General features: G+C 50.2%; 2 protein-coding genes across 2 annotated transcripts in view; both read left to right on the top strand.

Moving 5' to 3' along the window:
* Positions 1-300: 300 nt before the first annotated feature.
* On the top strand, positions 301-3,695 carry LOC119923362 (olfactory receptor 14J1-like). The gene is made up of 2 exons (XM_038742788.1): positions 301-774; positions 3,633-3,695. The coding sequence occupies exons 1-2, from the start codon at positions 301-303 to the stop codon at positions 3,693-3,695; spliced, it is 537 nt and encodes a 178-aa protein (XP_038598716.1).
* Positions 3,696-8,778: 5,083 nt separating this feature from the next.
* Positions 8,779-26,437, top strand: part of LOC119923363 (olfactory receptor 14A16-like) — a 38,611-nt gene continuing 20,952 nt past the window's right edge. Inside the window, exons 1-5 of the mRNA XM_038742789.1 lie at positions 8,779-9,692; positions 14,404-14,546; positions 14,772-14,851; positions 20,597-20,688; positions 20,815-20,878. Of these exons, the coding sequence (XP_038598717.1) occupies positions 8,779-9,692; positions 14,404-14,546; positions 14,772-14,851; positions 20,597-20,688; positions 20,815-20,878 (1,293 nt within the window). The remainder of the gene's footprint in view (positions 9,693-14,403; positions 14,547-14,771; positions 14,852-20,596; positions 20,689-20,814; positions 20,879-26,437) is intronic.

The following is a 26,437-nucleotide window of genomic DNA, read 5'->3' on the forward strand; positions in this document are numbered from 1 at the left end:
ACGGAGATCCGGGAGCTGCAGCTGGTCCAGGCCGCGCTGTTCCTCCTGGTCTACCTGGCGGCCCTGACGGGGAATCTCCTCATCGTCGCCGTCACCGCCCTCGACCGGCGCCTCCGCACCCCCATGTACTTGTTACTCAGGCACCTGTCCGTCCTGGATCTCTGCTACATCTCCGTCACCGTCCCCAAATCCTTCCACGAATCCCTGACCGGCCGGGGAGAAATTTCTGTCCCGGGTTGCATCTCCCAAGTTTTCTTAGTAACCAGCCTTGCGGGCGTCGAAGCAGCCCTGCTCACGGCGATGTCCTACGACCGGTACAACCTCATCATTGACCGGGGGGCCTGTGGGAAGATGGTGGCCGCCTCCTGGCTGGGTGGTCCCGTGAACGCCTCCACGCACGCGGCCGCCACCTTCTCCGTTGGCTTCGGCGGGTCCAACGTGATCCACCACTTCTTTTGTGATGCTCCCCAGATGATGGAACCAGATCATGGCCCAAGTGGGAGCCTCCGGGAGCTCGGAGTCACAATCTTCTCTGCCATCCTGAACGTCTCGTGTCTCATCTCCATCGTCGTCTCGTACGTGCGCATCTTCCGGGTCGTGCTGAGGATGCCGTCGTCCGAGGGCCGGACCAAAGCCTTCTCCACCTGCTTGCCCCACCTCGCCGTGGTGATTTTATTCATCTCCACGGGAACTGTCGTCCACCTCGAGCCGCCCTCAGACTCCTCCTCCACGCTGGACCTGCTAGTGTCCGTGTCCTATGCCGTGGTGCCCCCCGCCCTCAACCCCTGAGGAACCGGGATGTGAAGGCCGCCCTGAGGAGAGTGCTGGAAGTGAGAGGATGGCTCTGAGAAACAGGGACACATAAAGTTCGTCCTGGGGACGGCTAACTTTGGGGGAAAAATCCTGTTGGAAACACGTCACCTTCTTATGTTCATATTTGTTAAGCGCTTACTATGTGCCAAGCACTGTTCTAAGCACTGGGGTAGATACAAGGTCGTCAGGTTGTCCCACGTGGGGCTTACACTCTTATTCCCCATTTTACAGATGAGGGAATTGAGGTCCAGTGAAGTGAAGTGACTTGCCCAAAGTCACACAGCTGACATGTGGCGGATCCGGGATTAGAACCCACAACCTCGGACTCTTTCCACTAAGCCACGTTGCTTCTCTTCTCAATAATAATAATGATGGTATTTGTTAAGCACTTACTACGTGCCAAGCACTGTTCTAAGCACTGGGGTAGATACAAGGTCTTCAGGTTGTCCCACGTGGGGCTCACACTCTTATTCCCCATTTTACAGACGAGGGAATTGAGGTCCAGCGAAGTGAAGTGACTTGCCCAAAGTCACACAGATGACAAGTGGTGGAGCCGGGATTTGAACCCATGACCTTTGACTCCAAACCTCGGGCTCTTTCCACTGAGCCGCGCTGCTGCTTCTCTTCTTCTAGGGAAGGCTCAGGCAATCAATCACTCACTTAAACTACCAATTTTTTTTAATGGTAGTTGTTGAGCACTTACTGTGTGCCAGGCGCTGTACTAAGCGCCGGAGAAGATGCAAACTCATCAGGGTGGACACAGTCCTTGTCCCACATGGTAATCAGTCCCAGTTCAGTAGTGGAACCCTGAAACAAACTCTAATAATAATAATAATAATAATAATGATAATAGTAGTAGTAATGATAATAATAATAATAATAATAATAATAATTTTCGTATTAAGCGCTTACTATGTGCAAACCACTGTTCTAAGCACTGGGGAGGATACAAGGTGATCAGGTTGTCCCACGTGGGGCTCACAATCTTAATCCCCATTTTCCAGATGAGGGAACTGAGGCCCAGAGAAGTGAAGTGACTTGCCCAAAGTCACACAGCTGACAATTGGCGGAGTCGGGATTTGAACCCATGACCTCTGACTCCTAAGCCCGGGCTCTTTCCACTGAGCCACGCTGCTTGGATCAATGGTATTTAGTGAGCACGTACTGTGCAGAACACTGTACTAAGCACTCGGGACACTACAACCCTGTTGGTAGGAACGTTCCCTGCCCACATCGAGTTAATAATAATAATAATAATAATGATAATAATAATAATAACAACAATAATAATAATGGCATTTATTAAGCACTTACTATGTGCAAAGCACTGTTCCAAGCGCTGGGAGGATACAAGATGAGCAGGTTATCCCATGGGGGGCTCACAGTCAATCCCCATTTTACAGATGAGGTAACTGAGGCATAGAGAAGTGAAGTGACTTGCACAAGGTCACCCAGCTGACAATTGGCAGAGTCGGGATTTGAACCCATGACCGTGGACACCAAAGCCCGGCCTCTTTCACAAACCATGGAAGCAGAACTCCTGAACTAAATCACCCAGAATTGTAATTCTAGAGCAAAGCATACAAGCCTGAGTAGTAATAATAATAATGATGGTATTTATCAAGCACTTACTATGTGCAAAGCACTGTTCTAAGCTCTGGGGAGAATACAAGGTGATCAGGCTGTCCCATGGTGGGCTCACAGTTTTAATCCCCATTTTACAGCTGAGGTCACTGAGGCACAGAGAAGTGAAGTGACTTGCTCAAAGTCACACGGCTGACAGTTGGCGGAGCCGGGATTTGAACCTATGACCTCTGACTCCAAAGCCCAGGCTCTTTCTGAGTAGCAGTGTGAAGAGTGGAGAGCACGCAGGGCATGGTGTCAGAAGGCCCTGAGTTCTAAATCTGCCTCCACTGTGTGACCTTGGGCAAGTCGCTTCATTTCCCCGTGCATCAGTTAACTCATCTGAAAAATGGGGATTAAGACTGTGAACCCAACGTGGGACAGGGGCTGCGTCCAACCTGATTATTTCACTTGTACATATTCTATTTATTTATTTTATTTTGTTAATATGTTTTGTTTTGTTCTCTGTCTCCCCCTTCTAGACTGTGAGCCCACTGTTGGGTAGGGACCGTCTCTATATGTTGCCAACTTGTACTTCCCAAGCGCTTAGTACAGTGCTCTGCACACAGTAAGCGCTCAATAAATACGATTGAATGAATGAATGAATCGACCCCAGCCCTTAGTACGATGTCTTCTAGACTGTGATAATGCTGTTGAGTAGGGACCGTCTCTATATGTTGCCAACCTGGACTTCCCAAGCGCTTAGTACAGTGCTCTGCACGCAGTAAGCGCTCAATAAATACGATTGAATGAATGAATGAATGTCTGGCACATAGTAAGGGCTTAGTAACAAGAAGAAGAAGCAGGAAAAAGAATCAGAAGCAGTCCAGGGTGTGTCTGTAGACAGACTGGCCTTTGCCTCAGCAGGAACTAAAGTCCTAAATGGAAATGAGAGACTCTGAACTCATTGCCCCTAGAACAAGAAGAAGAAGCAGGAGAAAGAATCAGAAGCAGTCCAGGGTGTGTCTGTAAACAGACTGGCCTTTGTCTCAGCAGAAACTAGAGTCATAAATGGAAATGAGAGACTCTGAACTCATTGCACCTAGAACAAGAAGAAGAAGCAGGAGAAAGAATCAGAAGCAGTCAAGGGTGTGTCTGTAAACAGACTGGCCTTTGTTTCAGCAGAAACTAAAGTCCTAAATGGAAATGAGAGACTCTGAACTCTTCACACTGCACCCAGAATTCCAAACATCCAGCACAGTTCTGTCAATGTCAGGCGAAACAAGAGCCAAGGAGGGAAAGCGAGCCTGCAGCCATAAAAATTGGGATAATAATAATAATGATGGCATTTATTAAGCGCTTACTAAGCCTCAGCGCTTAGAACACTGCTTTGCACATAGTAAGTGCTTAACAAATACCATCATTATTATTATTACTATGTGCAAAGCACCGTTTTAAGCGCTAATCTGGCGGGAGCAGTGAGAGGAACAATTCAGAAAGATGGAGGTCCAGCAAAAAGATGCAGATGAATAATAATAATGATAATTTAATAATTCTCTAGACTATGAAGAACAATTCAGAAAGATGGAGGTCCAGCAAAAAGATGCAGATGAATAATAATAATAATAATAATAATAATAATAATAATAATTCAATAATTCTCTATACTATGAGCCCGTCTCTAGACTGTGAGCCCATTGTTGGGTAGGGACCGTCTCCATATGTTGCCAACTTGTACTTCCTAAGTGCTTAGTACAGTGCTCTGCACACAGTAAGCGCTCAATAAATACGATTGAATGAATGAATGAATTTTGGTATTTCTTAAGTACTTACTACGTGCCAAGCACTGTTCTAAACGCTGGGTAGATACAAGGTGATCAGGTTGTCCCACATGGGGCTCACAGTCTTTATCCCCATTTTCCAGATGAGGTAACTGGGGCCCAGAGAAGTTAAGTGGCTTGCCCAAAGTCACACAGCATACATGTGGCGGAGGCGGGATTAGAACCCATGACCTCTGACTCCCAAGCCCGGGTTCTTGCCACTGAGCCATGCTGCTTCTTTGGGTTGATCCCCCAAACCTACCCGCGGGAGGGGCTTAGGATGGATTTAAGAGTAATTTCTCATTCTCTCTAGATTCGCAATCAGAAGACGTCAGAAAATACTACAGATTAAATGACCGACTGATCGTTTGAGCTAATGAACAAGATGAAGCGGAGTGGCTCAGTCGAAAGAGCCCAGGCTTTGGAGTCCGAGGTCATGGGTTCAAATCCCGGCTCCACCACTTGTCAGCTGTGGGACTTTTGGCAGGTCCCTTCACTTCTCTGCACCTCAGTTCCCTCATCTGGAAAATGCGGATTAAGACTCTGAGCCCCTCGTGGGACAACCTGATCACCTTGTAACTTCCCCAGCGCTTAGAACAGTGCTTTGCACGTAGTAAGCGCTTAATAAATGCTATCATAAATGCTCCGCCACATGTCTGCTGTGTGACCTTGGGCAAGTCACTTCACTTCTCTGAGCCTCAGTTCCCTCATCTGTAAAATAGGGATTAAGACTGTGAGCCCCACGTGGGACACCCTGATCACTTTGTATCCTCCCCAGTGCTTAGAACAGCGCTTTGCACATAGTCAGTGCTTAAAAATGCCATTATTATTATTATTATTATTATTATTATTATAATCATTATTATTATTATGAAACTCAGAGAAGCAGCATGGACTAGTTGATAGAGCTTGAACCCGGGAGTCACAATGACCTGGATTCTATTCTCGTCTCTGCTCTCTTTCTGCCGTGGGACCTTGGGTGAGTCTCTTCACTTCTCTGGGCTTCAGTTCCCTCATTTGGAAAATGGGGATTGAGACTGTTCTCTGGGCTTCAGTTCCCTCATCTGGAAAATGGGGATTGAGACTGCGAGCCCCATGTGGGATAGGGACTGTGTCCAACCTGATCAGCTTGTATCGCATTCCGACACTTAGCCCAGTGCCTGGACCATAGTAAGTGCTTAACAGGTACCACTGAAGAAAAAAAAAGAAGCTGAAGCCCCCACCTGTTGACCCAGATGGTCACTAATAGAGGGAACTGTTAGGATACCGTTGCCATGGGAACGCCATGCCATCACCAGATCCTCATCTCTGTGGGGAATCAAGGATTGTGGGGACGAGTCGCTGGGATCCGGTCCTCCGGGGACCCCCCTCGGGGCAGCGGTGGATTTATCTAAGGGGACGGGGGCCCTGTCTGGAAAGCGTGCCTCAGTTTCCGCGGGAGAGCAGTGCGGGGCTGACGGCTCCTCGCCATCCCTCCGTGGCCACTGCATCCAGGAGTCCGAGGAGAGAGGGGGGACCGGACTGGCCCACAGCGGGTCAGCGCTCCACCAGCCCCACGCTGGCCCGGTGAGAGGGTGGAGAGGGACGGGGAGGGACAAGCAGGCTAACCGCCATGAGTGTGAGGGTCACTCAGGGAAGACGTTCGTACCCGGGGTCCTGGGTGGAGCTGGAACCAGGACTGCGTACGCAAGCAGAGAGAAAATATTTGCCCCTACGGTAGCCCCCTGGCCCCCTCCATCCACAGCCCAAACCCCGGCTACCGTGGCTGCCGGGCTAGAGCGTTCAAGCGCTTAGTACAGGGGAGCAGCGTGGCTCAGTGGAAAGGGCACAGTCTTTGGAGTCAGAGGTCATGGATTGAAATCCCGCCTCCGCCAATTTTCAGCTGTGTGACTTTGGGCAAGTCACTTAACTCCTCTGCGCCTCAGTTACCTCATCTGCAAAATGGGGATGAAGACTGTGAGCCCCCCGTGGGACAACCTGATCACCTTGTAACCTCCCCAGCGCTTAGACTAGTAAACGCTTAATAAATGACATTATTATTATTATTATTATCACAGTGCTCTGCACACAGTAAGCGCTCAATAAATATAATTGACTGAATGAATGGCATGCCGTCAGCCGCAGGCCGTGGTGACTTCAACCTTCCGGGCAGGGACAAGTCAGTATGACTGAGATTGTACTGGCCAGATTTTTCATCACCTATTCTCCCTCACAGGTCTTCCCCCAACAAATCTTGGGCGGACGCAAGAGAGAAGCAGTGCGGCCTAGCAGATAGAGCATGGGCTGCAAGTTAGAGGCCTTGGGTTCTAATCACGGCTACGCGTCTTTTTCATTTTTTTTAACGGTATATGTGAGGCGCTTACTATGCGTCAAACATCGTTCCAAGCCCTGGGCAAGGTAATCCGGTTGGGCACAGTCCCTGCATTTCCTGGGGCTCATAGACTGAGCAGGAGGGAGAACAGGAGAAGTGAGGCACAGTGAAGGTAAGTGACTTGCCCAAGGTCACACAGCAAGCAATTGGCAGAGCTGGAAATAGAGCCCAGGCGCGTGCTCTTTCCAATGGGCCAGGCTACTTCTCTTCTGGGTGATTTGGGGCAGGTCGCTTCGCTTCTCTGGGCCTCAGTTCCCTCATCTGTAAGATGGGGACTGAGACTGTGAGCCCTGTGTGGGACGGCGACTGTGACCCACCCAATTTTCTTGTATTCACACCAGATCTTAGTACGGTGCCGGGCACATAATGTGAGCTTAAGTAATACCATAAAAAGAGAGAGAAAAGGCCTGATCCTCGCTTTCAAAGACTTCCCTGTCTAATAGGATGGATAGGCAAAATGTCATTTACAGATGGAAGGAGAAAAGAATGGAACAGTGGATATGTGGATGACAAGCAGTGTGGCTCAGTGGAAATAGCCCGGGCTTTGGAGTCGGAGGTCGTGGGTTCAAATACCGGCCGCACCAACTGTCAGCTGTGTGACTTTGGGCAAGTCGTTTAACTTCTCTGTGCCTCAGTTACCTCACCTGTAAAATGGGGATTAAAATGTGAGCCCTCCGTGGGACAACCTGATCACCTTGTAACCTCCCCAGTGCTTAGAACAGTGCTTTGCACATAGTAAGCGCTTAACAAGTACCATCATCATTATTATTATTATTATTAAAGGGGGCAGGCGTGGGTGTCAGAGGTCGTGGTTGCTAAACCCGACTCTGCCACTTGTCAGCTGTGTGACTTCGGGCAAGTCATTTAACCTCTCTGTGCCTCCGTTACCTCATCTGTAAAATGGGGATGAAGTCTGTGAGCCCCACGTGGGACAATCTGATTACCTTCTATCCCCCCACAACGCTTATAACAGTGCTTGGCACATAGTAAGCGCTTAACAAACACTATCGTTATTATTCTTAGTGGTTGATAATCATATTTTTACTGCTTAACTTGTGCAGAGCACTAAACTGAGTGCTGAAGAGCGCAACCTATAAAAGAGTTGGGAGACATGTCCCTGCCCGCAAGGAGCTCACCGTCTACGGGGGAAACATAGATTAATCAGTCATCCGATCGGAGACATTTATTGAGCGCTTACTGTGTGCAGAGCACTGTACTAAATGCTTGGAGGACTACAATATGAAAGAGTTGGTAGACATGTTTCCTCAAGGAGCTTACAGTCTAGAATAATGAACGTTACCTTCAGCATAAATATCCCGAGGGTCTGCGGATGCATTAGGTCTGGAGCTGGTCACTGACAGGTGGTTGGAAGAAGTGAATTAGCTAAATCCTCCTCGAGAAGGTGGAATTCCAGAGGGTTTTGGACGGTGGGATATCTTCGGCCTGGGGAATTGAAAAGGGTGAATTTCCTAGCCAAAGGGAGGCTGGGAGCCAGAGGTGGAAGGAGGAAGCGTTGAAAGCGAATCACGGTAAGAAGGTTCTTTTTGGAAGGTTGGTTGAAGAGAGCGGATAATGAGAAGAGTTAGAACAGGTGGATGGAACTGAAGCCAGTGAAATCAATCCAACTACAATCCGTTATTCCTCTAGACTGTACGCTCGTTGTGGGCAGGGACTGTGACTGGTTATTATTCTATTGTACTCTCCCCACCATTTAGTACAGTGCTCTGCACACAGTAAGCACTTCATAAATATTACTGAACGAATTCATTTTCCACTTTACGGGAGCTGCTGCAATCAGGTTCCCTGTGCTATAAGCGGGTGTGTGTGTGTTGTGTGTGTGTGTGTGTGTTGTGTGTTTGTGTGTGTGAATACAAAGTATTGGGGAGTGGAAGCAGCGAACAAGTTCAGGCAGCGGGGAGGATTGAAGACAAAGATAGAAAAAGATCTCTCTCCAGACTGTAAACTCGGTGTGGGTAGGGAACGTGTCTGAGGCGGGGACGATCTCAGGGATTCCCTTTAAATAATGTGAAAATCTGGATCTTTCCTTATCCCTGCTGGATATGAAACTCCAAGATCATTTTGAATTCAATAACTGCCTCCTTTCCATAGGGAATCACCAACAAATATCTTGTCAGTTTCTTCACTCCTTAATGGACTGTGACTTTGGCTCTTCCCTCATCCACTGCAGAAAGTCCATGCTGCTTTCCAAAAATGCCCAACATCTCCACGGTGACGGAATTCCTCCTGCTGGGATTCTCGGAGGTCCGGGAGCTGCAGCTGGTCCACGCCGTGCTGTTCCTCCTGGTCTACCTGGCGGCCCTGACGGGGAATCTCCTCATCGTCGCCGTCACGGCCCTCGACTGGCGCCTCCACACCCCCATGTACTTCTTCCTCAGGAACCTGTCCGTCCTCGACCTCTGCTACATCTCCGTCACTGTCCCCAAATCCATCCACAACTCCCTGACCGACCGTAGTTCCATCTCCTTCCTGGGCTGTGCCGCCCAGCTCTTCTCGGTGGTCCTGTTTGCCGCCTCAGAGGTGTTCATCCTCACGGCCATGTCCTACGACCGCTACGCCGCCAACTGCCTTCCCCTGCGCTACGAAGTCGTCATGAACGGACGGGCCTGTGGGACGATGGCGGCCGCCTCGTGGCTCACTGGGGGCCTTTTGGCAGTAATGTGTTCAGCTGCGACGTTCTCCCTGTCCTTCTGTGGGTCCAACATCGTCCCGCAGTTTTTCTGTGACATCCCCTCCCTGCTGAAGATCTCCTGCTCCACGGACCATGTCGCCGTCGACGTGAGCGTCACCGCTGGGGCAGTGTTAGGCTTCCCTGGCTTCATTCTCGTCATCTTCTCGTACGTGCGCATCTTCCGGGCCGTGCTGAGGATGCCGGCCGCCGAGGGCCGGGCCAAAGCCTTCTCCACCTGCCTGCCCCACCTCGCCGTCGTCACTATTTTCATCTCGGCGGCGGCATTTGTCTATCTCAAGCCGTCCTCGGAATCCTCCTCGATCGTGGATCTGCTGGTGTCCGTGTTCTACTCCGTGGTGCCCCCCGTCCTGAATCCCCTCATCTACAGCCTGAGGAACCGGGACGTGAAGGCCGCCATGGACAGGATCCTGAAAGGGTCACTCGCCCGGCCTCCGCTCTGGGACAAAATGTCTCCTTCCTTGTGCAAATCATCTCACCCCACCATTTAACCAAGGAATTGCTCTTGGACCTAGCCAGATATTTAGCTGTCCTACAGGGTTCACAGAAAACGCGGGACGTCGATGAATTGTCAAAGTCTGGGAGGGAGGCGGCTAAGACGGAAGCAGGACTGACAATCCGGTTTCGGGGAGGCATCGTGGCCGAAATGAAGGGGAGGCCCTGGAGACTGTTAGCTCACTGTGGGCAGGGAATGAGCTTAACAACTCTGGTAAACTGACCTCTCCCACGTGCTTGGTACTTCCTCAGACAGTAAATCATGTTTGGGGGCGGTTCGAAGCCCTGCTCTGCCGCTTGTCTTCTGGGTGACCTCGGGTCAGCCACTTCACTTCTCCGTGCCTCAGTGACCCCATCTGTAAAATGGGGATTAAGACTGTGAACCCCACGTGGGACAACCCGATGACCTCCTATCTACCCCACTGGCCTTAGAACAGCGCATGCCACATAGCAAGTGCTTAACAAATACCATCTTTTTTTAAACTTTTATCGTGGCCTGAAGGAATGGGAATCGCTCTAGACTGTACGATCATCGTGGGCAGGGAATGTGTCTACCAACTCCGTTATATTGAACTTTTCCATGTGCTCAGTACAGCGCTGGGCCTAGAAAAAGTGCTCAATAAATATGACTGATTGATTGAATGAGACGAGTTCTTATTCTATCTCTGCTACTGGCTTGCTTTGTGACCTAGGGTCAGTGACATAACATCCCTAGGATCTCTCTTCCTCTTACACTCTGAGCCCCTGTCTGAACTGATTCTTTGGTTTCTACTCCAGCAAGTGGAACAATTTAGGCACACAACGTCTTAATAAATACGATAATGATATCATTATTAGTAGTGACTATGAAAATATAGCGATATGCTCTTTAGCATGACTCTGGGGTTGGGAATGAAAGTTGGAAAATGGGAGGTGGTAAGGGAGAAGGGAAGAAAGGTTGAGTGCAGCTCCATCTGTCTTATCAAATCCATCCTCTCTATAATAATAATAATAATAATGATGGCATTTATTAAGTGCTTACTATGTGCAAAGCACTGTTCTAAGCGCTGGGGAGTTTACAACATGATCAGGTTGTCCCACGGGGGGCTCACAGTCTTAATCCCCATTTTACAGATGAGGGAACTGAGTAGTGAAGTAGTGAAGTGACTTGCCCAAAGTCACACAGTTGACAAGTGGCGGAGCCGGAATTTGAACCGATGACCTCTGACTCCAAAGCCCGGGCTCTTTCCACTGAGCCACGCTGCTTCTCTCATCAATCCATCTTTCCTTCCTTCCATCCATCTATCCTTCCAACCATTCATCTATCCATCCATCCAGAGCACAGGCTTGGGAGTCTGAGGTCACGGGTTCTAATCCCAGTTCTGCTACTTGTCTGCCGTGTGACCTTGGGCAAGTCTCTTCACTTCTCTGGGCCTCAGTTCCCTCGGCTGTAAAATGGGGGTTGAGACTGTGAGCCCATGTGGGACAGGGACTTGTCTGACCCAATTGGCTTGTATCCACTCCGGCACATAATAAACCCTTATCAAATACCACGGTTATTATTATTGTTATCATTATTATTAAGGACGAGGAGGGGGGCTTTTTACACAGGCCCAGACCGAGACAATTAAGCACCCTGAGACAGGGAAGTGCAAGGAAGCAGCATAGCCCAGTTGATAGAGCATGGACCTTGCCGTCAGAGGGCCTGGGTTCTAATTCCACCTCCACCGCTTGTCTGCCATGTGACCTTGGGCAAGTCATTTCACTTCTTGCCTCAACTACGTCACCTGTAAAATGGGGATTAAGACTGGAAGTTCTATACGGAACAGGGACTGGTCCAACCTAATTCGTGGGAACTTCAGCGCTTAGAATGGTCCATGGAAAATAGTAAACACTTACCACGTACCATTATGAAAAAAATAATCAGGGAAGGCCCCGTGGATTTTACAGAGTTTCAGGAAGGAGTGTGGAAAATGGGAAGCCCTGAGGGCTGGTGCATATGAAGGGAGAGGGAATTGCAAGCCAGGGAAAGGTGGTGAGGTAGGGGTCTGAGTCGGGGGAGTTGGGAACGAGGCACAGTGAGAGGGTGAGCTTGGGAGGAATGGAGACTGCAGATGGGAATTCAGTAGGGGAAAATTATGCGCATCAATCAATCAGTCATATTTACTGAGCGCTTTCTATGTGCAGACCTTGGTAGTGAAGCGCCTGGGAGAGTATGATATAATGATATAACAGGGTTGGTAGCCACATTTCCTGCCCATAATGAGCTTCCAGGCTAGAAGGGAATGTCTAAGTTGGATTGTTGCAGATTTCAGATGATCCCAAGCCCTGGCATGGCATGAAGCTCCAAACCTCATAGCTTAGTCAGAATGCTATTATTAATCACAGAAAGGGAATGATGATTAGTCTGTTGATGTCCCAGGAAAGAGTACCAGAGTGGGAAACACATGGGAATGGGCAGTTACTTAGGTCGTGGGGGCCGGGACCGCGGGGAGCCCACGATTCCGGCCTTCCGAGATTCCCGGATGGTTTGCCGTCTCAGCGGAGTCCCGGGCCCATCGCCCCATGGGGAATCACTCCAGAAAATAACCCGGCCGCCATCTGAGGGGACAGCGCAGCCAGCCGGGGAGCCGAGAGGGGGAGGGAGGATCCTGACAGCCCTCACCCCTCGCCCAGACCTTCCTGTCACTACTGCCAGGGTCCAGGACCGACGAGATGGAGTGAGCATCTCTCTCAGCAGAGTTCGACGCTCCCCAGCCCAGGACAGGCCCGGTGGGTCCGGAGAGGAGCAGGGGAAAGCTGAGGGAAATTTCAATAGGTAACTGGGATGACCAGGGTGTTGCGGAGAAGGAGGGGTCCACAGTGTCGAAGGCAGCTGAGAAGTCGAGGAGGAATAGGATAGAGTAGGAGCCGTTGGATTTGGCAAGAAGGAGGTCATTGGTGACCTTTGAGAGGGCAGTTTCGGTGGAGTGGAGGGGACGGAAGCCAGATTGGAGGGGGCCCAGGAGAGAGTTGGAGTTGAGGAATTCGAGGCAGCGAGTGCTGATGACTCGCTTTGGGAGTTTGGAAAGGAAGGTTAGGAAGGAGATAGGGCGATAACTGGAAGGGGCAGTGGGGTCAAGAGAGGATCTTTTCAGGATGGGGGAGACGTGGGCATGTTGGAAGTCTGAGCGGAAGTGCTCTATCAACTTTATCACACCATAACAGACACATTCCCTGCCCCTTCTAGAAGAAAAGAAATGAATGGAAAGATGAAGATGCAATTATTGCATGTAATTCTACAGATGAGGAAGCTGAGGCCCAGAGAAGTGAAGCGACTTGCCCAAGGTCCCACAGAGGGAGGATTAGGACCCAAGTCCTCTGATTCTCACTAAGCTATGCTTGGGAGAGTACAATGGAACAGAACTGGGAGATGTGTATGCTCCCGTCAAGGAGCTCAGAGTCAAGAACAGAACTCCTGGGCCCATTCCTTTTCCACTAAATGAGGATGGACTTGAGTTGATTCGCGCTTGAGTTAAGGGAAGTGGGTTTAGAGGGCTGGGAAATGAACTGGGGAAGCTGGTTGGAGGCGGGGGGGCGGGATTTTAGCAGTAAAGAATTCAGAAAGAACAGTGCTCTCTCTGATTTTGCGCTGATAAGAGAGGGAGTTCCAGGCTAGGATGGAAACGGGAAAGTCGATCGTGAGTAAAAACAAGACTGTATGCTCACTGTGGGCAGGGACTGTGTCTGTTTATTATTCTAGTGTACTCTCCCCAGCATTCAGCACAGTGCTCTGCACACAGTAAGCGCTTCATAAATATTACTGAACGAATTCATTTTCCCCTTTACGGGAGCTGCTGCAATCAGGTTCCCTGCGCTAGAGAAGGGGTGTGAGTGTGTATGTGTGCGTACACAAAGTATCGGGTAGTGAAAGCAGCAAACAAGTTCAGGCAGCGGGGAGGGTTGAAGACGAAGATAGAAAATGATCTTCCTCCAGACTGTGAACTCGATGTGGGTAGGGAACGTGTCTGCCGGCGGTGTTGGGGTGGCTGAGGTGGGGGACGATCTCAGGGATTCCCTTTCAATCGACCAAAGTACTGTGAAAATCTGGACCTTTCCTTATCCCTGCTGGATATGAAACTCCAAGATCATTTTGAAGTCAATAACTGTCTCCTTTCCATAGAGAATCACCAACAAATGTCTTGTCAGTTTCTTCACTCTTCCCATCAATGGACTGTGACTTTGGCTCTTCCCTCATCCACTGCAGAAAGTCCATGCCGCTTTCCAAAAATGCCCAACATCTCCACGGTGAGGGAATTCCTCCTGCTGGAATTCTCGGAGGTCTGGGAGCTGCAACTGGTGCACGCCACGCTGTTCCTCCTGGTCTACCTGGCAGCCCTGACGGAGAACCTCCTCATCGTCGCCGTCACCGCCCTCGACCGACGCCTCCACACCCTCATGTACCTCTTCCTCAGGAACCTGTCCGTCCTCGACCTCTGCTACATCTCCGTCACCATCCCCAAATCCATCTACGACTCCCTGACCGAACGTAGATCCATCTCCTTCCTGGGCTGTGCCACCCAGCTCTTCTCGGTGGTCCTGTTTGGTGGTTCAGAGATGTTACTTCTCACGGGGATGTCCTACGACCGCTACGCCGCCATCTGTCTCCCCCTGAGCTACGAGGTCATCATGAACGGACAGGCTTGTGGGACGATGGCGGCCGCCTCGTGGCTCACTGGGGGCCTGTTGGCAGCAATGCGTTCAGCTGGGACGTTCTCCCTGTCCTTCTGTGGGTTCAACATCGTCCCGCAGTTTTTCTGTGACATCCCCTCCCTGCTGAAGATCTCCTGCTCCAAGGACCACGTCGCCGTCAACGTGAGTGTCACCACTGGGGTAGTGTTAGGCGTCCCCAGCTTCATTCCCATCATCTTCTCGTACGTGCGCATCTTCCGGGCCGTGCTGACGATGCCGGCCGCCGAGGGCCGGGCCAAAGCCTTCTCCACCTGCCTGTCCCACCTCGCCATCGTCATCATTTTCGTCTCAGCGACGGTATTTGTCTACCTCAAGCCACCTTCGGACTCCTACTCGATCACGGATCTGCTGGCGTCCATGTTCTACTCCATGGTGCCCCCCGCCCTCAACCCCCTCATCTACAGCCTGAGGAACCGGGACCTGAAGGCCGCCATGGGCAGGATCCTAAAAGGGTCACTCGCCCGGCCTCCGCTCTGGGACAAAATGTCTCCTTCCTTGTGCAAATCATCTCACCCCACCACTTAACCAAGGAATTGCCCTTGGACCTAGCCAGATACTTAGCTGTCTGACAGGGTTCACAGAAAAAGCTGGACGTCGATGAATTGTCAAAGTCTGGGAGGGAGGCGGCTAAGACGGAAGCAAGACTGACAATCCGGTTTCAGGGAGGCATCGTGGCCGAAATGTTGGGGAGGCCCTGGAGACTGTTAGCTCACTGTGGGCAGGGAATGAATTTAACAACTCTGGTAAACTGAACTCTCCCCATATAACTATACGCTCTTTAGCATGACTCTTAGGGTGGGAATGAAAGCTGGAAAGTGGGAGGTGGTATGAGAGAAGGGAAGAAAGGTTGACTGCAGCTCCATCTGTCTTAAATCCATCCTCTCTCATCAATCCATCTTTCCTTGCTTCCATCCATCCATCCTTCTAACCATTCATCTATCCATCCATCCATCCATCCATCCATTCCTCCATCGATCCAGAGCACGGGCTTGGGAGTCGGAGGTCGCGGGTTCTCATACCAGTTCTGCTACCTGTCTTCCCTGTGACCTTGGGCAAGTTTCTTCACTTGTCTGGGCCTCAGTTCCCTCAGCGGTAAAATGGGGGTTGAGACTGTGAGTCCATGTGGGACAGGGACTTGTCTGACCCAATTTGCTTGTATCCACTCCAGCACATAATAAATGCTTATCAAATACCACGATTATTATTATTGTTATCGTTATTATTAAGGATGGGGAGGGGGGCTTTTTACACAGGCCCAGGCCGAGACAGTTAAGCACCTGAGACAGGGAAGCACAGGGAAGCAGCATAGCCAAGTTGATAGAGCATGGACCTTGGCGTCAGAGGGCCTGGGTTCTAATTCCGCCTCCACCGCTTGTCTGCCATGTGACCTTGGGCAAGTCATTTCACTTCTTGCCTCAACTACGTCACCTTTAAAATGGGGATTAAGACTGGAAGTCCTATGCGGGACAGGGACTGGTCCAACCTGACTACCTTGAGGGGTCTTCAGCGCTTAGAACGGTCCCCGGAAAATAGGAAACACTTACCCCGTACCGTTATGAAAAAGATAATCGGGGAAGGTCCGGTGGATTTCATAGAGTTTCGGGAAGGGGTGTGGAAAATGGAAAGCCCTGAGGGCTGGTGGATAAGAAGGGAGAGGGAATTCCAAGCGGGGGAAAGGTGGTGAGGTAGTGGTCTGAGTCGGGCGAATTGGGAACGAGGCACAGTGAGAGGGTGTGCTTGGGAGGGATGGAGGATGCAGATAGAAATTCAGTAGGGGAAGATAATGCGCATCCATCACTCGATCTTATTTACTGAGTTCTTACTTTGTGCAGACCTTGGTAGTAAGCGCTTGGGAGAGTACGATAGAACAATGTAACAGGGTTGGTAGCCACATTTCCTGCCCATGATGAGCTTACAGTCTAGAGGGGAATGTCTAAGTTGGATTTCTGCAGATTTCAGATGGTCCCAAGCCCTGACATGGGATGTAACTCCACAGAGCATAACCAGAAAGCTATTATTAATCTATTTACTTTATTAATGAAGTATATATATCTATAATTCTATTTATCTATTTAGATGGTATTGACGCCTGTCTCCTTGTTTTCTTTTGTTATCTGGCTCCCCTTCTAGACCGTGAGCCCGTTGTTGGGTAGGGATTGTCCCTCTCTGTTGCCGAATTGTACTTTCCCAGGGCTTAGTACAGTGCTCTGCACACAATAAGCACTCAATAAATATGATTGAATGAATGAAAGAATGAATCACAGAAAGGGAATGATGATTAGTCTGTTGAAGGAGTCCCAGAGTGGGAACCTCACGGGAATGGGTAGTTATTTAGGTTGTGAGGGCCGGGACCACAGGGAGAGCACGATCCCGGCCTTCTGAGATTCCCGGACAGACATCCGTCTCAGCGGAGCCCCGGGCCCGTCCTCCCACGGGGAATCTCCCAGGAAATAACCCACCGTCGTCTGAGGGGACGGCACAGCCAGCCGGAGAGCCGAGAGAGAGAGGGAGGATCCTGACAGCCCTCACCCCTCTCCCAGACCTTCCTGTCATCCCCACCCGTGACCAGGACCGACGGGATGGAGTGAGCCCCTCTCTCAGAAGAGGACGAGGCTCCCCAGCCCAGGACGGGCCCGGTGAGTCCTGAGAGGAGCGGGGTAAAGCTGAGGGAAATTTCAATAGGGAACTGGGATGACCAGGGTCAGAGTCGCAATTTCTCTAAATTAGAAGCAGTGTCGCTTAGTGGAAAGAGCACGGGCCCGGGAGTCAAGAGGACCTGGGTTCTAATGCATTCATTTCAATCGTATTTATTGAGTAGTTTCTGTGTGCAGAGCACTGTACCAAGCGATTGGAAAGTACAATTCGACAACAGATGGAGACAATCCCTACTCAGAAACGGGCTCACGGTCTAGAAGGGGGAGACAGACCACAAAACACAACAGGTAGACAGGCATCAATAGCATTAAAACAGATAAATAGAATTATAGATATATATATATATACGCATCATTAATAAAATAAATCGAGTAATAAATATGTACAAATATACACAAGTGCTATGGGGAAGGGAAGGGGGTGGAGCAGAGGGAGGGGAGGAAGGGCAGAAGAAAACGGGGGCTCGTTTCTGCACAGAGACGATCCGGGCAGCGGCGTGAAGTATGGATTGAAGTGGGGAGAGACAGGAGGATGGGAGATCGGAGACGAGGCCGATGCAGTAATCCAGTCGGGATAGGATGAGAGATTGAACGAACAGGGTAGCGGTTTGGATGGAGAGGAAAGGGCGGATCTTGGCAATGTTGCAGAGGTGAGACCGGCAAGTTGTGGTGAGGGATTGGATGTGAGGGGTGAACCAGAGAGCGGAGTCGAGGATGACACCAAGGTTGCGGGCTCGTGAGACAGGAAGGATGTTAGTGCCATCCGCAGTGATGGGAAAGTCAGGGAGAGGGCAGGGTTTGGGAGGGAAGATAAGGAGCTCAGTCTTGGACATGTTGAGTTTTAGATGGAGGGCAGACATCCAGATGGAAATGTCCTGAAGGCAGGATGAGATGCGAGCCTGAAGGGAGGGAGAGAGAGCAGGGGCAGAGATGTATATTTGGGTGTCATCAGCGTAGAGATGATAGTTGAAGCCGTGGGAGTGAATGGGTTCACCGAGGGAGTGAGTGTAGACAGAGAACAAAAGGGGACCAAGAACCGACCCTTGAGGAACCACTACAGTTAGGGGATGGGAGGGGGAGGAGGAGCCCGCAAAGGAGAGCGAGAATGAACGGCCAGAGAGATAAGAGGAGAACCGGGAGAGGACGGAGTCTGTGAAGCCAAGGTCTGATAGCGTGTTGCGGAGAAGGGGCGGGGGGTGTGTGTCCACAGTGTCGAAGGCAGCTGAGAGGTCGAGGAGGATTAGGATAGAGTAGGAGCCGTTAGATTTGGCAAGAAGGAGGTCATTGGTGACCTTTGAGAGGGCAGTTTCGGTGGAGTGGAGGGGACGGAAGCCAGATTGGAGGGGGGCCAGGAGAGAGTTGGAGTTGAGGAATTCGAGGCAGCGAGTGCTGATGACTCGCTTTGGAATTTTGGAAAGGAAGGATAGGAGGGAGATAGGGTGATAACTGGAAGGGGCAGTGGGGTCAAGAGAGGATCTTTTTGTATGGGGGAGACGTGGGCATGTTTGAAGGCAGAGGGCAAGAGTTCTGTCCACTTTATCACACCGTAACAGACACATTCCCTGCCCCTTCTAGAAGAAAAGAAATGAATGGAAAGATGAAGATGCAATTATTGCATGCCATTTTACAGATGAGGAAGCTGAGGCCCAGAGAAGTGAAGCGACTTGCCCAAGGTCCCACAGCAGCAAAGGGACAGAGGGAGAATTAGGACCCAAGTCCTCTGACTCCCATTAAGCTATGCTTGGGAGAGTACAATGGAACAGAGCTGGGAGATGCGTATGCTCCCGTCAAGGAGCTCAGAGTCAAGAACAGAACTCCTGGTCCCATCCTTTTTCCACTAAATGAGGATGTACTGGAGTTGATTCACGCTTGAGTTAGGTGACGTGGGTTTAGAGGGCTGGGTAATAGTTGGAGGAAGGGGAGATTTTAGCAGTAAAGAATTCAGAAAGAACTGTGCTCTCTCTGATTTTGAGCCAGAAAGGGAGGGAAGTCCAAGCTAGGATGGAAACGGGAGAGTCGATCATGAGTGACAACAAGACTGTACGCTCGTTGTGGGCAGGGACTGTGTCTGTTTATTTTTCTAGTGTACTCTCCCCAGCATTCAGTACAGTGCTCTGCACACAGTAAGCGCTTCATAAATATTACTGAACGAATTCATTTTCCACTTTACGGGAGCTGCTGCAATCAGGTTCCCTGTGCTAGAAGAGGGGTGTGAGTGTGTGTCTGTGTGCGTACACAAAGTATTGGGAAGTGAAAGCAGCGAACAAGTTCAGGCAGCGGGGAGGGTTGAAGACGAAGATAGAAAAAGATTTCCCTTCAGACTGTGAACTCGATGTGGGTAGGGAACGTGTCTGCCGACTCCGTTGGGGTGGCTGGTGGGGACGATCTCAGGGATTCCCTTTCAATTGACCAAAATAATGTGAAAATATGGACCTTTCCTTATCCCTGCTGGATATGAAACTCCAAGATCATTTTGAATTCAATAACTGTCTCCTTTCCATGGAGAATCACCAACAAATGTCTTGTCAGTTTCTTCACTCTTTAATGGACTGTGACTTTGGCTCTTCCCTCATCCACTGCAGAAAGTCCATGCCGCTTTCCAAAAATGCCCAACATCTCCACGGTGAGGGAATTCCTACTGCTGTGATTCTCGGAGGTCCGCGAGCTGCAGCTGGTCCATGCCGCGCTATTCCTCCTGGTCTACCTGGCAGCCCTGATGGGGAACCTCCTCATCGTCGCCGTCACTGCCCTCGAGCGACGCCTCCACACTCCCATGTACTTCTTCCTCAGGAAACTGTCCGTGGCCGATCTCTGCTACATCCCCTCCTCGTCCCCCTCTCCATGCCCCCCATCTTACCTCCTTCCCTTCCCCACAACACCTGTATATATGTATATATGTTTGTACATATTTATTACTCTATTTATTTATTTTACTTGTACATATCTATTCTATTTATTTTATTTTGTTAGTATGTTTGGTTTTGTTCTCTGTCTCCCCCTTTTAGACTGTGAGCCCACTGTTGGGTAGGGACTGTCTCTATATGTTGCCAATTTGTACTTCCCAAGTGCTTAGTACAGTGCTCTGCACATAGTAAGCGCTCAATAAATACGATTGATGATGATGATCTCCGTCTCCGTCCCCCAATCCATTCACAACTCCCTGACCGACCTTAGAGAATTCTCCTTCTTATATTGTAGAGCACAGGTCTATCTGGTGATTTTCTTTGCAGGTACAGAATATTTTATCCTCACGGCAATGTCCTACGACCTGTATGCCGCCATCTGCCTCCCCCTGAGCTACGAGGCCGTCATGAACAGAGGGGCCTATGGGAAGATGGCGGCCGTCTCGTGGCTCACCTCTGGCCTGTTTGCAGTAATGTGTTCAGCCGGGATGTTCTCCCTGTCCTTATGCGGGTCCAACATCGTCCGTTAGTTTTTCTGTGACGTCCCCTCTGTGCTGAAGATCTCCTGCTCCAAGGACCATGTCGCCATCGACGTGACCGTCGCCGCTGGGGTAGTGTTAGGCGTCACCTGCTACATTCTCATCGTCGTCTCGTACGTGCGCATCTTCCGGGCCGTCCTGAAGATGCCGGCTGCCGAGGGCCGGGCCAAGGCCTTCTCCACCTGCCTGCCCCACCTCATCGTCGTCACTGTTTTTGTCTCGGTGGCGGTATTTGCCAGCCTCAAGCCGCCCTCTGACTCCTTCTCGATCATGGATCTTCTGATGTCCGTGTTCTACTCCATGGTACCCCCCGTCCTGAATCCCCTCATCTACAATCTGAGGAACCGGGACATGAAGGCTGCCATGTGCAGGATCTTAAAAGGGTCACTCACCCGGCCTCCGCTCTGGGAGAAAATGTCTCCTTCCTTGTACAAATCATCTCACCTCACCACTTAACCCAGGAATTGCCCTTGCACCTAGCCAGATGCCTAGCTGCCCTACGGAGTTCACAGAAAACACGGGACGTCGATGAATTGTCAAAGTCTGGGAGGGAGGCGGCTAAAACGGAAGTTAGGACTGACAATCCAGGTTCGGGGAGGCATTGTGGCCGAAAGGAAGGGGAGGCCCTGGAGACTGTGGGCAGGGAATGCGTTTAAAAACTCTGGTAAACTTAACTCTCCCCATATAACGTTATGCTCTTTAGCATGACTCTGGGGGTGGGAATGAAAGTTGGCAAATGGTAGGTGGTATGGGAGAAGGGAAGAAAGGTTGACTGCAGCTCCATCTGTCTTCTTAAATCCACCCTCTCTCTTCAATCCATCTTTCCTTCCGACAATCCATCTATCCTTCCAAGCATTCATCTATCCATCCATCCATCCATTCATCCATCCATCCATCCATCCATCCATCCATCCATCCATCCAGAGCACGGACTTGGGAGTCAGAGGTCACGGGTTCTAATCCCAGTTTTGCTACTTGTCTGCCGTGTGACCTCGGGCAAGTCTCTTCACTTCGCTGGGCCTCAGTTCCCTCAGCGGTAAAATAGGGGTTGAGACTATGAGCCCGTGTGGGACAAGCACTTGTCTGACGCAATTGACTTGTATTCACTCCAGCACATAATAAACGTTTATCAAATACCACGATTATGATTATTGTTATCATTATTATTAAGGATGGGGAGGGGGACTTTCTACACAGGCCCAGGCCGAGACAATTAAGCACCCTGAGACAAGGAAGCACAGGGAAACAGCATAGCCCAGTTGATACAGCATGGACCTGGGCATCAGAGGGCCTGGGTTCTAATTCTGCCTCCACCGCTTGTCTGCCATGTGACCTTGGGCAAGTCATTTTACTTCCTGCCTCACCTACCTCATCTGTAAAATGGGGATTAAGACTGGAAATCCTATGCGGGACACGGACTGGTCCAAACTGACTAGCTTGGGGGGACTTTAGTGCTTAGAGCGGTCCCTAGAAAATAGGAAACATTTACCATGTACCATTATGAAAAAATTAATCAGGGAAGGTCCCATGGATTTCATAGAGTTTCGGGAAGGAGTGCGGAAGATGGGAAGCCCCGAGGGCTGGTGGATAAGAAGGGAGAGGGAATCCCAAGCGAGGGAAAGGTGGTGAGGTAGGGGTCTGAGTCGGGGAAGTTGGGAACGAGGCACAGTGAGAGGGGGAGCTTGGGAGGGATGGAGAATGCAGATAGAAATTCAGTAGGGGAAGATAATGCGCATCCTTGAATCGATCTTATTTATTGAGTGCTTACTATGTGCAGACCTTGGTAGTAAGAGCTTGGGAGAGTACGATATAACAATGTAACAGGGTTGATAGCCACATTTCCTGCCTATGATGAGCTTACAGTCTAGAGGGGAATGTCAAAGTTGGATTGCTGCAGATTTCAAATTCATTCATTCATTCAATCGTATTTATTCTTTCATTCACTCAATTGAATTTATTGAGCGCTTACTGCGTGCAGAGCACTGTACTAAGCGCCTGGGAAGTACAAGTTGGCAACATAGAGAGAGGGTCCCTACCCAACGATGGGCTCACAGTCTAGAAGGGGTCCCAAGCCCTGGCGTGGGATGAAACTGCAAACCTCAGAACATAACCACAACGTTATTATTAATCTAGTTACTTTATTAATGATGTGTATACATCTATAGTTCAATTTATCTATTTAGATGGTATTGATGCCTGTCTACTTGCTTTGTTTCATTGTCTAGCTCCCCCTTCTCGACTGTGAGCCGGTTGTTGTGTAGGGATTGTCTCTGTTACCGAATTGTACTCTTCCAGTGCTTAGTACAGTGCTCTGCAAACAGTAAGCATTCAATACATATAATTGAATGAATGAATCACAGAAAGGGAATGATGATTAGTCTGTTGAAGGAGTAACAGAGTGGGAACCACACGGGAATGGGTAGTTATTAAGGTTGTGAGGGCCAGCACCGCAGGGAGCCCACGATCCCGGCCTTCCGAGATTCCCGGCCGGCCGACCGTCTCAGCGGAGCTCCGGGCCCGTCCTCCCACGGGGAATCTCCCAGGAAAAAATCCGCTATCGTCTGAGGGGACGGCGCAGCCAGGCAGAGAGCCGAGAAGGGGAGGAAGGATCCTGCCAGCCCCCATCCCTAGCCCAGACCTTCCTGTCACCCCCATCTGCGTCCAGGACCGATGGGATGGAGTGAGCCTCTCTCTCAGCAGAGGTCGACGCTCCCCAGCCCAAGACGGGCCCGGTGAGTCAGGAGAGGTGCGGGGGAAAATTGACGGAAATTTCAATAGGGAACTGGGGTGACCAGGATCAGAATCGCAATTTCTCTAAATCAGAAGCGGTGCCGCTTAGAGGAGAGAGCACGGGTCCGGGAATCAAGAGGACCTCGGCTCTAATTCATTCATTCAATCATATTTATTGAGCGCTTACTATGTGTAGAGCACTGTACTAAGGGCTTGGAAAGTACAATTCGGCAGCAGATAGAGACAATCCCTATCCAACAACGGGCTCACAGTCTAGAAGGGGGAGACAGTCCACAAAAAAAAAACAAGTATACAGGTGTCAGGGCTATGAACAGGGGAAGAGAGCTAGTTTGGGCAGGACGTGGGCATGTTTGAAGGAAGAGGGGAAGTGCACTATCCACTTTATCACACCACAACAGACACATTCCCTGGCCCTCCTAGAAGAAAAAAAGTGAATGGAAAAATGAATATGCAATTATTGCATGCCATTGTACTGATGAGGAAACTGAGACCAGAGAAGTGAAGCGCCTTGCCCAAGGCCCGACAGCAGCAAAGGGACAAAGGCAGGATTAAAACCCAAGTCCTCTGACTCCCACTAAACTATGCTTGGGTGAGTACAATGGAACAGAGCTGGGAGATGTGTATGCTCCTCTCCAGGAGCTCGCGGTCAAGAAGAGAAATCCTGGGCCCATCCTTTTTGCACTAAATGAGGATGGACTTGAGTTGATTCACGCTTGAGTTAGATAAAATGGGTTCAGAGGGCTGGGAAATGAATCGGGGAAGCTGGTTGGAGGCGGGGGGGATTTTAGCAGTAAAGAATTCAGAAAGAACTGTGCTCGCTCTGATTTTGAGCTGATAAGAGAGGGAGTTCCAGCCCAGGATGGAAACGGGAGAGCCGATTGTGAGTAACAACTAGAAAGTTGCTTTGAGAGCTTAGAAAACGAGTTGAACGATGGAAAGGGGGTGAAGTGCAGTCATAGGGCGGAGAAACCTCAAGTCGATTAAGAGGTTTTTTTCCTTGTGAAAAGACACAATTTGTCATGAGAGGAGGATGAGGAGAGGTGAAATGTAGGCTGAGTGATGCTATAGGAAAGGACTCGATGAATGATGAGGTATACTTGTATTTGTGTGTGTACAAGTGTGAATGCAGATATGTGAGCAAATGGGATTGGTTTGGAGTACACGTGGGTTTTTTTTTGTTGTTTGTTTGTTTTATGGTGTTTTTAAGTGCTCATTATGTGCCAGGTACTGTACTACGCACTGGGGTGGATACAAACTGATCAGGTTGGACACAGTCCACGCCCCATAGGATGCTCACAATTGTAACGCCCATTTTTCAGATGAGGTAACCGAGGCACAGAGACGGTAAACGACGGGCCCCAGTTCACACAGCAGACAAGGAGCGAAAACAGGATTAGAATCCAGGTATTACTCTCTACCAGGCCCATTCTTTCTCCACTAAATGGATGAATTTATGTGTGAAGGCACTTCTCGTTTGACTCTTAAACCACCGAGAACAATTTACAGCAGTCACGAACATATCTTTATATTCTCTGACATCTGCTATCTGCTATTTCAGTTTTGGTCTCCTCAACCAAAAATAATACTCTTGATCCTCATTAAGAGCATACTACATTCCAAGTCACCTTCCCATGGCTATGCAGCAGAGAACTGGTAGAGGTGGGAATAGAACCCAGGTCCTCTGATTCCCAGGTCTATGTTCTTCCCAATAGCCCCCTGCTTCTACACAGTTCAAAGCTTTGTGTCTCCAATGGAATGGAAGCTCCCTGGGGGCAGTGATTATATGTATTAATGCCACGTTCTCTGTAGGTCCTCAATAAATAGAACCGATCGACTTTGTCCTATTCCTTCACCCACAACATCAATGTCTCTGAATTGAAGTCTTCCCTCATCCTTTGCAGGAAGTCGACATCAGTCCCTAGAAACGTTCCGTGCCTCCACCGTGAACTCAGATATCATTTTGAATTGAATAACTCCCTCCTCTCCATGGAGAATCACCAGCGAGTGTCCTGTCAATTCCTTCACTCATCCCATCAATGGACTCTAACTTTGGCTCTTCTCTCATCACATGTAGAAAGTCAGTGCTGTCTCCTCAAAATGCCCAACGTCTCCACGGTGAAGGAATTCCTCCTGCTGGGTTTCTCGGAGGTCCGGGAGCTGCAGCTGGTCCACGCCGCGTTGTTCCTCCTGGTCTACCTGGCGGCCCTGACGGGGAATCTCCTCATCGTCACCGTCACCGCCCTCGACCGGCACCTCCGCACCCCCATGTACTTCTTCCTCAGGAACCTGTCTGTCCTCGACCTCTGCTACATCTCCGTCACCGTCCCCAAGTCTGTCGTCATCTCCCTGACCGATCGTAGAGCCATCTCCCTCCTGGGCTGTGCCGCCCAGGTCTTCTTGGTGGTCCTGTTTGGTAGATCAGAGATGTTCCTCCTCACGGCGATGTCCTACGACCGCTACTCCGCCATCTGCCTCCCCCTGCGTTATGAGCTCATCATGACCAACACGACCTTTGGAAAGATGGCGGCCGCCTGCTTACCCACTGGGGTGATGTTTGCGGTCTTGTATTCAGCATCGACTTTCTCCCTGAGCTTCTGCGAGTCCAACATCATCCAGCAGTTCTTCTGTGAAATCCCCTGAGTGCTGAAGATCTCCTGCTCCGAGGACCACGTCGTCATTGACGTGAGTGTCACCAGTGGGGTAGCTTTAGTTGTCGTCTGCTTGGTTTCCATCGTCGTCTCGTACGTGCACATCTTCCGGGCCGTGCTGAGGATGCCGGCCGAAGAGAGCCGGGCCAAAGCCTTCTCCACCAGCCTGCCTCACCTCGCCGTCGTCATCATCTTCCTCTTGACCAGAACCTTCACCCAAGTCAAGCCCATGTCAGACTCCCCCTCGACCCTGGACCTCCTGTTGTCCATGTCCTACACTGTGGTGGTCCCCGCACTGAACCCCCTCATCTACAGCCTGAGGAACCGGGACATGAAGGCCCCCCTGCGGAGAGTCCTAAAGGGGAGACTCCTCCTCCCTTTTCTAAGGGACAAAACGTCTCTTTCCTTTTGCTGACTCGTTCCTCATAAGGTTTCCCGACCGCGGGGGTAGCCATATAAAGAG

The sequence above is a fragment of the Tachyglossus aculeatus genome, unplaced genomic scaffold (assembly GCF_015852505.1).
Source record: "Tachyglossus aculeatus isolate mTacAcu1 unplaced genomic scaffold, mTacAcu1.pri scaffold_179_arrow_ctg1, whole genome shotgun sequence".
NCBI classification, from domain to species: Eukaryota; Metazoa; Chordata; class Mammalia; order Monotremata; family Tachyglossidae; genus Tachyglossus; species Tachyglossus aculeatus.

Coding starts and splice junctions, on each gene's coding strand:
- LOC119923362 (XM_038742788.1), top strand. CDS start 301: ATGTCCTACGACCGGTACAACCTCATCATTGACCGGGGGGCCTGTGGG. Junction 775..3,632: donor CCTATGCCGTGGTGCCCCCC/GCCCTCAACCCC, acceptor CCAAACATCCAG/CACAGTTCTGTCAATGTCAG.